The 12742-nt window shown below is 36.6% G+C and overlaps 1 protein-coding gene across 1 annotated transcript in view; it reads right to left on the reverse strand.

Moving 5' to 3' along the window:
* The window catches only part of LOC127446489 (xin actin-binding repeat-containing protein 2-like), a 60396-nt gene that overhangs the window by 27861 nt on the left and 19793 nt on the right, over nt 1–12742 (reverse strand). Inside the window, exon 2 of the mRNA XM_051707455.1 lies at nt 5212–5308. Within this exon, the coding sequence (XP_051563415.1) occupies nt 5212–5308 (97 nt within the window). The remainder of the gene's footprint in view (nt 1–5211; nt 5309–12742) is intronic.

The following is a 12742-nucleotide window of genomic DNA, read 5'->3' on the forward strand; positions in this document are numbered from 1 at the left end:
CACAGTGAAGTTTGTCTGGGAGAAACAGCAAAAAAAAAAAAAAATAAAACAAATAAACATCTTGTAAGAAACCTAATTAAGTTTTTAAATTGAAACCTGTTTGAGTCAAAAGATTAGAGTCTCTAGTTTCATCCGATATGCCATTTTTTGAAGATTTGAGCGATATATTGTGAAACGCCACACCGCTAAACATAATGTACACTAATGTGCACTTTAGCCCATTTTTTCCTTAGAAATCTTATATTTACTGTGCATTATCACATTAAGAATCAATGGTTTCATCCAAAAGCTGAAAAATTTTGCTTTCAGAGGCTTTATATGGAGTTACGATGAGAATAAGGTGCATTTCAAACTGTTCTGAGATCAGTGCTGACAGACAGCACACTGGAGGTTAAGTCATTCACTAAATAGGGTGCAAGGGAACATCCTATAACATTTCTATGCAGCTAAGTGCATTCATTCCTAAAATCCGACCAAAAGTTCAGTTTCAGGCTGCAGATTATGTTTGGACCACTCAAAACACTTTAGCAGACATGGGACATTGATAATCACTACATAGGTTCAGAATTTATAATGTATAATTTTATTTTAACATGTTTGGCAGTGACTGGATGATGCTGGCCTTTGAATCAGAAATATTTATGCCAATTTCTGATGTAATGTCTGTAATGTCTCAAAAACATGAATAACAAACACTACTGGAAACATAAACAATTTGATTAAAATATATATATATATATATATATATATTTAGGGGGAGTATAGCTTGGTATTATTTAAAGATCCACAACTTAGTCCCGCTGTCCACATATATTGACATACATTTTTTGGAAAACTCTTTTCTAGAAATTATTATTATTTGCATGTTTATGGTAAATGGTCTACACTTATATAGTGCCTTTTTTAAACTTAACGGTTCCAAAGCACTTCACACTGTGTCTCATTCACCCATTCACACACACACTCACACACCAATGACAGCAGAGCTGCCACGCAAGGCGCTAGCCTGCCATAGGGAGCAACATGGGGTTCAGTGTCTTGCCCAAGGACACTTTAGCATGTGGAGTCATGTGGGCTGGGAATCGAAATGCTAACCCTGTGCTTAGTGGACAACCCGCTCTACCATCTGAGCCACAGCCACCCCGTTGCTTTATTAGGTGCTACTAGTTACAAATCAAAAGGAAAATAGAAAATGCACACAGTAGTCATGCTCTCAGCCTCTTTGGAGGTTAAACAAACAGGAGTGTTTTGATATTGCCACAAGGCCCCAGAGTTACACTTTTAGATGAAATCAACAAATAACTTACTTATGGCTTACTTATTAGCTGACTCTGCTTAAGCTGGGAAACAAGCAATAATTTTAATATTAGGAATGTTCCGGGTTCAGAACAAGTTAAGCTAAATTGACAGCATTTGTGGCATAATGTTGATTACCACAAAAATTAATTTAGACTCGTCCCTCCTTTTCTTTAAAAATAGCAAAAATCGAGGTTACAGTGAGGCACTTACAATGGAAGTGAATGAGGCCAATTTTTTGAGGGTTTAAACAGAAATTTGAAACTTATAATTTTGTAAAAGCACTTGCATTCATTCTTCTGTTAAAACGTGTGTATTATTTGAGCAGTAAAGTCATTCAAATTGTCGTTTTTACAGTCTTTTTAGGGTTTTAGGGTTTGTTGACATTATATTGGCATGATAAGGAAGCTGTAAAATTGTCTATAACTTTACACAGAAAAGGTTTGTATGTGATTTTATCACACTGAAATCATGTTAACATGCATATCCTTTATGTCTTGTGGTTATACTTTTGAAAAAGTGAGTATTTTAACGTAAAAAAATTGGCCCCCATTCACTTCCATTGTACGTGCATCACTGTAACCTCGATTTTTGCTTCTTTTTTTTATTTTTTTTTAAGAAAATGAGGAATGAGTCAAAATACATTTTTTGTGGTAATCAACATAATGCCATAAATGCTGTCGATTGAGCTTAACTTGTATTGAACCCGGAACATTTCTTATAGCATGAAAAATGAAAACATCTACAAACACTTTTTATTTGATTTAAAGTAGCCTACAGAAGATGGCAAAACAGCTAGCTTTTTGGCTTATTAAAACTGGTTATAATAAAACCCTTACAGAAAGATATTTTTGTATAAAATGACCCCTAAACTGTATAAACTGACCCTTGTTCCAGGCAACTGATTTCCTACTGTACATAGCTGTGCTAGTTGTACATTGTCTCTTGTATTACTATTACTTTTTCTGACTTAATAAAATAAATTTGACCTGCTTTATATTAGGTGTCTTTAATTACTATGTACTTAAGTATTCGATACAATGCACTTATTACATACGTGTTGTTGCATCGTACTTACATTTAAAGTACAAGCATTTAAAAAACATTTGTAACTACACAGCCCCTAACCCTAAACCTAACCCAAAACTTACCCTAAACCCTAACCCCTATCCTACTTTTAAACCAATCCGTACCTCAACCTCAGTAGCAGCAAATGTGAATTTGTGAGAATTTTGCAGAACAACAATACAATAGCTACATTATATTCAGGGTTGGAGAGTAACAGAACACATGTAATGGGATTAAGTATTTAAAATACAAAATATAAGTAACTGTATTCCACTACAGTTACAATTTAAATCATTGGTAATTAGAATACAGTTACATTCAAAAAGTATTTTGATTACTGAAGAGATTACTTTGCATTTTATTGTCATTTGTTTCATTTAATATTTAGTCCTTGCAGATGGAAAACATTTATACATATAAATGATGCGATCCAAAGAGCATTTGAACAGTGGTGAAACACTTTCTTATGATGTGTTACATTCATACGAGCAGACAGAGAAGTAAGTTTGAAGTAAGTTTGGAGCAGAAGAAATAGAAATAAACCTTGTGTAAATTGTCAGCTTTACACTAAGCTAAAATGCTATTTCTAGCCATTTTACATGCACATGTTACCAGGCACGATCATATTTTTTTATCAAGAAAATTCACGTTGGATCATAATTTCTTTTTTTCTAGTAAGACCTTTGATATTAGGGCAAAAATCTTATTCTTGATAAAAAAAAATTATAATTATAGTTTTTCTGTAAAAATATCTAAAAAAGATCTATTAGATTTATCTTGTTTTAGAAACAACACTGCATAAGATATTTAGGTTTTTCAGAGAATGTATTTTTAAAATTTGTAGTTTGTCTTACTGTACTGGCAGAGTTTTTATAGTCAAAACAAGTAAAAAAATCTACCAGTGCTGAAGAAGTAATCCAAAGTATTTAGAATACGTTACTGACCTTGAGCAATCTAACGGAATACGTTACAAATTACATTTTACAGCATGTATTCTGTAATCTGTAGTGGAATACATTTCAAAAGTAACCCTCCCAACCCTGATTATATTGTATGTATTTTTATCTTATTACACAGTTGTTAAAGACGCTTAATATAAAGTAGGACCAATAAATCCAACTCAAATCAATATTTCATACCAAATCATTTATTTGGTTAGTAGCGTGTGTAATAAGTGCAATGATGCCTTGCATCAGGGTCCTGATCATGCTGTCTGGATTTATTTTGTGATCATGACTTGCTGACCATACATTATCGCTTACTTAAATTTCATAATATTCTATTTAAGGCCAAGCTAGTCATGGGTTTAGTGCCTCACTAAACTGCAGACACTGTAGATGCCCAATACCTGTGTTTGCTGTCTCAGAAGGCAAGTGTTGTTGAACGTGTAGCTAATATGAAGTGGTTTTTGATAAAAAAAAAAAAAAAAAAAAAGGTCTGAAAATACTGGACATGAAGAAATCACTTGAAATGTCTCCAAAACTTAAAATGGCTATTACATCAAAATCTACCATGTCGGTAGACAATAAAATGGTATGTAACATATGGGCAAGACAATTATTTAAAATGTATTCTAGCAGCATGTTTGTTGTGTTATAAAATCTTCTGTATTATTTACAGCTACTTTTTATTTGATGTTGATGTTGATTCTGATTTTATAACAGCTATAATTGCTCAGATTCAGAGTTTATTTACATTTATAGATTCAGTTAAAGTATTGAAGACATAAATAGACCATCCATCCATCCATTTCTAATAACTTAGAATGCACAAACACTTGAGGGAACATCAAATCATAAACTTGCAGGTAGCTCATCTTACCCACTGACCAGAAGCAAATTACCCCTAACCTGGGGCAAGTTCAACCAATGAATAACATTTTTTAAAAGGCCATATGTTTGTGGCTTACTGTCACAGACTCATTTTTTATAATATTAAGTGATAGCTGACACCTTAAAATAAAGGTAGCACTATACATTTTACCAATGTTTAATTTTTCCTTGTATTAAAGACAACGTATGTGTGTTAAAATCGGCTCAGCTTACCCCACTCTCCCCAACCCAGTGTAGGAGGATATTATGTGTGCATGTATATGTAAATGTGTGGACTGTTCATAAACAAGGTTGTCTTTTTAAAAAACGAGATGACAGGCCGATTTTAAAGAATGAAAGAAGGATAACCAGAGAGACACACACAGACATTTACCATACACAAATCAGCTCACCTGTCAAACAAACCTATTAAATTACACAGGCCTCCCACTAACATACTATTGTCACTACAAACTTTCACAAACAGGCACACACAATGTTATTTATTGTCAAATAAATTTGGAATATACTATCAGATTAAGACTGTATCTGACTAAACTCAAAGTAATGGAAAAAGGTGTCATAACAACAAAATACCAGAAGAAATCCAAACACATGTACACACCCACATACACATATGTACACACATGCATGCACACTAAAGCTAAAGTCTGTCGTCACAGTTGTCATCATGCTAGACTGCAATGTGTCTTCAATCATGTCACCATTATACACAGACACAAGAATCTGATGCAAACAACCAGAAATAAAGAAAGTGTGCAGCTTGGCTCCTTTTGATATAAATGACAGAACGCTGCATGGATCAGTTTCAATGGCCCTTTTCAGAGTTACATTTCTTAAATCAGCCTTTTATCCAAACATAAACATCTTTAGGGTGAAATCACAAATTGTGGTGTTCAATTTTAAAAGAAATAGTTTTAAATCAGATTCTACAGAGATGAGTGAAAGTTATTTTAACAGTAAGGTTCTAAAGCCATACTAAACTCATAACTAAGAAAAGCCAAATGTTACTCACAGTCACCAAAGTTTGAATCCTGATTTGACATTTTTCCCCATACACCACTATATTTGTCTGCAACTTTCCCGGTGGATGAGTGTAAGCCTCTCACTTCCTAGAGAGAGAGAGAGAGAGAGAGATGAACAGAGAGAAAGAAAGGTGTGGTTAGATAGAACACTTTCAAGTACACGTTTGATTTGCATTTACCAGAGTTCCACTAGACATGGAATAAAAGTGCACAGATCAGAACAGCGGAGACAGTGTGTTGCATGAAGCATGTGTATGTTTGCTTAGTCTATTTATCATTAACAGTACATCAACAAAACCCAGTCTCATGTTACATAAGTGAGAGTTCACCTGAAGCTTAAAAGCAGTCACAAAGTCAACATTAATGCCCTTGAACGAGGAACATGAATGGGGAAGGAGATAAAGAACACTGTAATGAACTGCATTTACATATGAATAAAAGCAAATATACAGAATGAATACAGTTTGTATATGTAAATGTATTTACAGCGTGTATGCATGTTTGATTTTTTTATGTCACTCTGATTAGACAGCCATCAAAAGCAAAAAACTTCACAGCGCAGCTCCACACTTAATACTGACTACTTCACCCTATTTTTGAGTCACATAACATCAAATATAGAGCAGATATGAGAGCATAAGTTCCCACAGAAGTTGATGTTTAAATTATGAGCTCTACCTTAACTTCATTTTAAATAATGAAGAATCTAGAAAGAATGAAATATTTTAGATATTTTTTTGTGGTATCACAAGTATCTGAACAGTTGAAATGAAAGCTGTTTCTTATCAGGCGAGTGTGTCCATTTGCATTGCCAGTGCATGCACAAAAGAGCCCAGCGTGTCTAATCGTAATAGTTGGTTTTGCATTTGCTTTTGAATATTTCTATTGTCTTAGGTCAGCTAGACGTTGAAGATGAAGTGTGAAATTTCTGCACCGGAATTTTTTGCAAATGGAATTGCAAAAATAAACATTGTTTTCAAACAGTTTTCCCGAACACTCCTCCTATATGCCATTGATCAAACACTTATAGTATCGTCCCAAACTTATGCCATTGGTTGAATGTGTCATGCCAATGCTGCTGTGTCAGGCTTGACAGAACGCTTAAACAAACATAGAGACAGTGTTTTCTCATTATTTACTCACACTTATGCTGTTTCAAACTCGTATGACTTTCTTCTGTGGTACAGATATTTTAATGGAGATATTATGTATGTTTGTTCATACAATTCAAGTAAATGGTGACCAAATTTTCGAGCTCCCAAAAGGACTTAAAGGCAGCATAAAGGTAATCCATAAGACTCCAGTATTTTAATTAATGTCTTCTGGAGTGATCTAATCGATTTTGGGTAAAAACAGACCAAAGTATAACTACTTTTTCACAATAAATCTTGACATCTGCAGTCTTCATTGCAATCATGATTTCAAGCTCGATTACACTTTGTAGCACCATATATGCGTCAAGCACTAGGAACTGTAATCGAGCTTGAAATCATAATTGTGCCTAGAGACTGCAATGGAAAGATGTACAGTGAAAAATTAGTTATATTTTGGTCTGTTCTTACCCAAAACCGATTGAATTGCTTCAGAAGACATGGATTAAACCACTGGAGTTTTATGGATTACCTTTATGCTGCCTTTATTACCTTTTTGGAGCTCGAAAATGTGGTCACCATTCACTTGCATTGTATGGATAAACAGACATTATATCTCCATAAAATATTTTTGTGTTTCATGGAAGAAAGAAAGTGATACAAGTTTGAAACAACATAAGGGTGAGTAAATGATGAGAGAATTTTGGGGTTTTTCTGCATATTAAGCTGGGAGCAAAGAAAGTATTTTAACTTTGAAAATGTTACACACTCAAGCTTAAAGGGACGCAGTAGGCTGGCACTCATGTTGTTGACAAATCATTAAAAAAATCAGTAAAACATGCAGCAAAATGTGTCCAATTATCTCAGCACCTCCAAATTTACATTAAAAAAAAAAAGATCTTTGAAGAAACTGACCTGCGACGCTAGCCCACAACATGATGTGCAATGTAAAAAAGTCACCCAGAAGCATGTCTGGTTGCCACATGGTCTGATCTGATGACAGTAACAGGATGGATTCTGTTTTTTACTATGGTGAAATCTTATGACTCACTGGTAACCCCCAAATCAAGCAGGAAGTGAAAACTGTTCCTGAAGTACAAGCCATGAAAACAATCAACATGTGAAATACCAAGTCTCTTCTCATGCAAGCAAATGCACATACGTACAATTATATATATATATATATATATATATATATATATATATATATATATATATATATATATATATATATAGATAGATAGATAGATAGATATACAAATATTTCTCTCTCTTCCCTCTCCCTAGCTCCCTGTGCCACAAAAACATTTGCAAATCAAATCTTCCCCTAACAGCTTTCAGGGCACTCATGCAGCTGTGAAAGGAAGTTTAAAAAATCAGTAGAAGAAAATCAACAGTATCAGACCATCGAACACATCCAAATGAATACACACTCGAATGAATACACACATACACATACACTATATTGCCAAAAGTATTCGCTCATCTGCCTTTAGACGCATATGAACTTAAGTGACATCCCATTCTTAATCCATAGGGTTTAATATGACGTCGGCCCACCCTTTGCAGCTATAACAGCTTCAACTCTTCTGGGAAGGCTTTCCACAAGATTTAGGAGTGCGTTTATGGGAATTTTTGACCATTCTTCCAGAAGCGCATTTGTGAGGTCAGACACTGATGTAGGACGAGAAGGCCTGGCTCGCAGTCTTCGCTCTAATTCATCCCAAATGTGCTCTATCGGGTTGAGGTCAGGACTCTGTGCAGGCCAGTCAAGTTCTTCCACACCAAACTCGCTCATCCATGTCTTTATGGACCTTGCTTTGTGCACTGGTGCGCAGTCATGTTGGAACAGGAAGGGGCCATCCCCAAACTGTTCCCACAAAGTTGGGAGCATGGAATTGTCCAAAATCTCTTGGTATGCTGAAGCATTCAGAGTTCCTTTCACTGGAACTAAGGGGCCAAGCCCAGCTCCTGAAAAACAACCCCACACCATAATCCCCCCTCCACCAAACTTCACAGTTGGCACAATGCAGTCAGACAAGTACCATTCTCCTGGCAACCGCCAAACCCAGACTCGTCCATCAGATTGCCAGATGAAGAAGCGTGATTCGTCACTCCAGAGAACGCGTCTCCACTGCTCTAGAGTCCAGTGGCGGCGTGCTTTACACCACTGCATCCGACGCTTTGCATTGCACTTGGTGATGTATGGCTTGGATGCAGCTGCTCGGCCATGGAAACCCATTCCATGAAGCTCTCTATGCACTGTTCTTGAGCTAATCTGAAGGCCACATGAACTTTGGAGGTCTGTAGCGATTGAAAGTTGCCGACCTCTGCGCACTATGTGCCTCAGCATCCGCTGACCACGCTCTGTCATTTTACGTGGCCTACCACTTCGTGGCTGAGTTGCTGTCATTCCCAATCGCTTCCACTTTGTTATAATACCACTGACAGTTGACTGTGGAATATTTAGTAGTGAGGAAATTTCACGACTGGACTTGTTGCACAGGTGGCATCCTATCATAGTACCATGCTGGAATTCACTGAGCTCCTGAGAGCGGCCCATTCTTTCATTAATGTTTGTAGAAGCAGTCTGCATGCCTAGGTGCTTCATTTTATACACCTGTGGCCATGGAAGTGATTGGAACACCTGAATTCAATTATTTGGATGGGTGAGCGAATACTTTTGGCAATATAGTGTATTTACTTAGCTATGTAAATGGAGACACAGACTCCTACAGACTTCTCTATGCTTCAGATACAAACAGACTATCTATCTATCTATCTATCTATCTATCTATCTGTCTGTCTGTCTGTCTATCAGTCTTTTAGACATAGAGCTAATTATAATGACTATACACTAAGCCCAACCCACACCCTACCCCTTAAATGAAACTTTTTGCATATTTAGAATTTGTTTAATTTATGAATGATGTCCCTAAAGGGAGGTTTTGTCAGATTTGGCTTATTTCTGAAGACAAATTTGTACCGCAAGTGCAACTAAGTAGCCCTGCCCTGCCCTGCCATGCCATGTAGTGTCATATTTCATTGTTTTGTTTTTTTCCTCCCCTTTTTGTCCCCAATTTGGAATGCCTATTTCCCAATGCACTCTGAGTCCTCGTGGTGGCATAGTGACTCACCTCAATCTGGGTAGTGGAGGACGAATCTCAGTTGTATCTGCGTCTGAGACTGTCAGTCTGCACATCTTGTCACGTGGTTTGTTGAGTGTGTTATCGCGGAGACATAGCACATGTGGAGGCTTCATGCTATTCTCCGCAGCAACCACGCACAACTCACCACACGTCCCACCGAGAGCGAGAACCACATTATAGTGACCATGAGGAGGTTAACATGACTCTACCCACCCTAGCAACCGGGCCAATTGGTTGCTTAGGAGACCTGACTGGAGTCACTCAGCACGCCCTGGATTTGAACTTGCAACTCCAGGGGTGGTAGTCAGCGTCTTTACTCACTGAGCTACCCAGGCCCCCCTCATATTTCACTGTTTAACTCAACTGGTATAAGATGCACACATTGACACATTGACATTGCACAAGTCTGTTGAACACTTAGCTAGGAGGTTAAAGTACACCCTGCTGAAAGAGAACAGGGGGTTTCATTTACATGCACTGAAAGGCTGAATTCTACTTAATCAGTTATACTGCAAGCAAATTAAAGGCTAACTACTGTAAATGAATTCAAATAAACAGCCGTGAATGCAGGGGCGTAGATTCCAGAGGGGATGGGGTGAGGTTATAATCTTGGATTATGACGTTTATAGTTTCTTCGCTATTATTCCTTCAAACTTTGTCAGATTCACCCAAAAATTGGCTCAAAATGATCTTCAGACTGAGCTTCAAATAATAATAATACTGAATTTTGATTTTCACCTTTGTTGAAAAGTTACAGCAACACAAAGTTAAAGGATCTGTAAGCGATTTTTATATGGAATGTTATGCAGGAAATGATTCTACTCCCTAATAGATACCACTGGAATACGTGTCCTGAGAATATCTCACCGGTCTCTGCCAGAGATCTTCTATATGGAGATAACAACCTCTGTGCTTTTATCATAGGAGAGAGTGTAACGTTCAACTAGTGTGTTACTACAGTAAATTAACATTTGTGGATATCATACCATTGAATGGTGAGAGCTATAAAAAAGGCAAGCACGTTTTGGGTCATAACTCCTGAACCGTTTGTCATAACCTCAAGTGCGTTATATCATTGCAATCAATGAACCGAACAAAATGGCTATATACAAGTTCATTTCCGCCATGAAAACTTTTTCGCAATTTACTATTTTTTGCAAAACCTACTTTTGCAAACCAGTCCTAGGCCATTTGACTAATCAGAACCAAACCAGTGCAGAAAGATTCTCTGAAGTCATAATATCAATAATTATCAAAAATAGTTTGAACTTCTGATTCATTGTCACCAAGTTACACCAAAATGTACGTAGCACGAATGGCCACTTTTACTAAAACGTTTATACTTAACTCTAGAACGGAATGAGATATTATCACCAAATTTGGTACATTTATGTATGGGGTAATTCTGAGGACACACAAAAAAATTATAATATTATAATAATTATAATTATAATAATTAAAAATCTAAAAATGGCTGTAACTATGGAACTGTTGGTCCAGTTGACTTGAAAATTTAGCATGCAGTGTCTTTGTCCAAGGTGCCCTCAAGGTCTATGAGGACAGTCGCATATCTTGAAAAACCTGTACACCATCGACCAATAAAATTTAAGCAGCTATTTCACAAGGTTAAGAAAGGCAGATCGAAACAAAACATGGCAAGCCTATTTGTCTCTTAGCCCAAGAAGTCTGTGCAAAATTTGAAAAATAAATTGCGTGTAAATCATTGTATATACCACTGTGTTTTCCAAAGAAATACGTTATTCATATTCTATGATAGACTTCATTTTGAACAACTTTGCCTCAAGAGCCATTGGTGAGAATCAAATTGTTCGTTAAATATTTGAGATTATTTAAAAAAACTACTTTTTCTAACTAGTCTTAGGCCATTTGCCCAATCAGAACCAATATCAATAATTATCAAAAAAAGTTTGAACTTTCGATTCATCGTCACAAAGGTATGCCAAATAGTATGTAGTGTGCGTGTCCACTTTTACTAAAATGGTTATAACTCTTTAACGGAATGAGATATTGTTACCAAATTTTTACACACATATGTATGGGGTCATTCGTAGGACACACAATAAAATTGCGCACCTCTGCCTATTGGTGGCGTTATAATAATTTAAAACGTCAAAATGGCTCTAATTATGGAATCCTTGGTCTGATCGACTTGACATTTTGCATGCAGTGTCTTTGCCCAGTTGCATATCTTGAAAAACATGGCCACCATCGACCAATCAAACTAGTCCTAGGCCGTTCACCCGATCGGAACCAAACCAGTGCAGAACGGTTCTCTGGAGTCCCAATATCAATAATGGTAAAAAAAAAAATTTGAACTTTTGATGCAACGTTACAAAACGTACAAAGTGGGCGTGGCCACTTTTTCTTCAATGGTTAAAACTCTTGAACGGAATGAGACATCACCAAATTTAAAACAATTTTGTAGGAGGTCAATCTGAGGATGGCAAAAAAATTGCGTACCTATGCCTCTTGGTGCTGCTATAAAAGTCGGGAATGTAAAAAATTCCATATCTCTGTGCTACCTAACCTGATGTTTCTGAAAATTAAGGCACTTTATCATTGTTTTAGGTGTTAACAGACTGTCTAAATAATACTTAATATGTGTAACGTGTACTTAAAGGACCTTAAAGGCTTGAACCCCGTTAATTGCTGCTTGTAGCTGTATTTATTATTTTTATTACATATCCATATATAACCCATATCCAATGCAATATTTTCAATTCTACAGATTATGTAAACATTATGACATATATGCTGTTGTATACCTTTAATTGTTGGTGACAACGGAGAAAGTCAAGACCTGTGAGGTTCGACAGGCCAATATCACCATTTTAAGGGTACTTTTCAAAACAGTAATGGGACACCAAATTGTACCCTATTCATGGGAAGTGCCATGTGTTTTTCTGTGTTTTGTGGTGTAATTTTGTGAATGTCTCTTTCATAAACATTAAAGCACATGACTGAAGTATGTGGAATGTTTCAATCAATCAGCTTCCTGTCCTTTCTACCTTGTTACCCAAACCAAAGGGTTTTGCATGTACAAATCTAGCCAGTGTTGTGTATCTCTAAATGTGTGTGTGTGTGTGTGTGTGTGTGTGTTTGTGTGTTTGGGTATTTCCTGGTTTTGTAATTGTAAACGCTCCTACTCGACCTGGCTACAGCCTCTAGCGTCAGTCGCTAGTGTGCCTCTTGAGGCCAGGGGAGTGATGTTTACACACTGCGCAGCTACCTACCAGCTGGCTACCATTACAAAAGCACCA

This window comes from Myxocyprinus asiaticus, chromosome 9 (genome assembly GCF_019703515.2).
Source record: "Myxocyprinus asiaticus isolate MX2 ecotype Aquarium Trade chromosome 9, UBuf_Myxa_2, whole genome shotgun sequence".
Lineage (NCBI taxonomy): Eukaryota > Metazoa > Chordata > Actinopteri > Cypriniformes > Catostomidae > Myxocyprinus > Myxocyprinus asiaticus.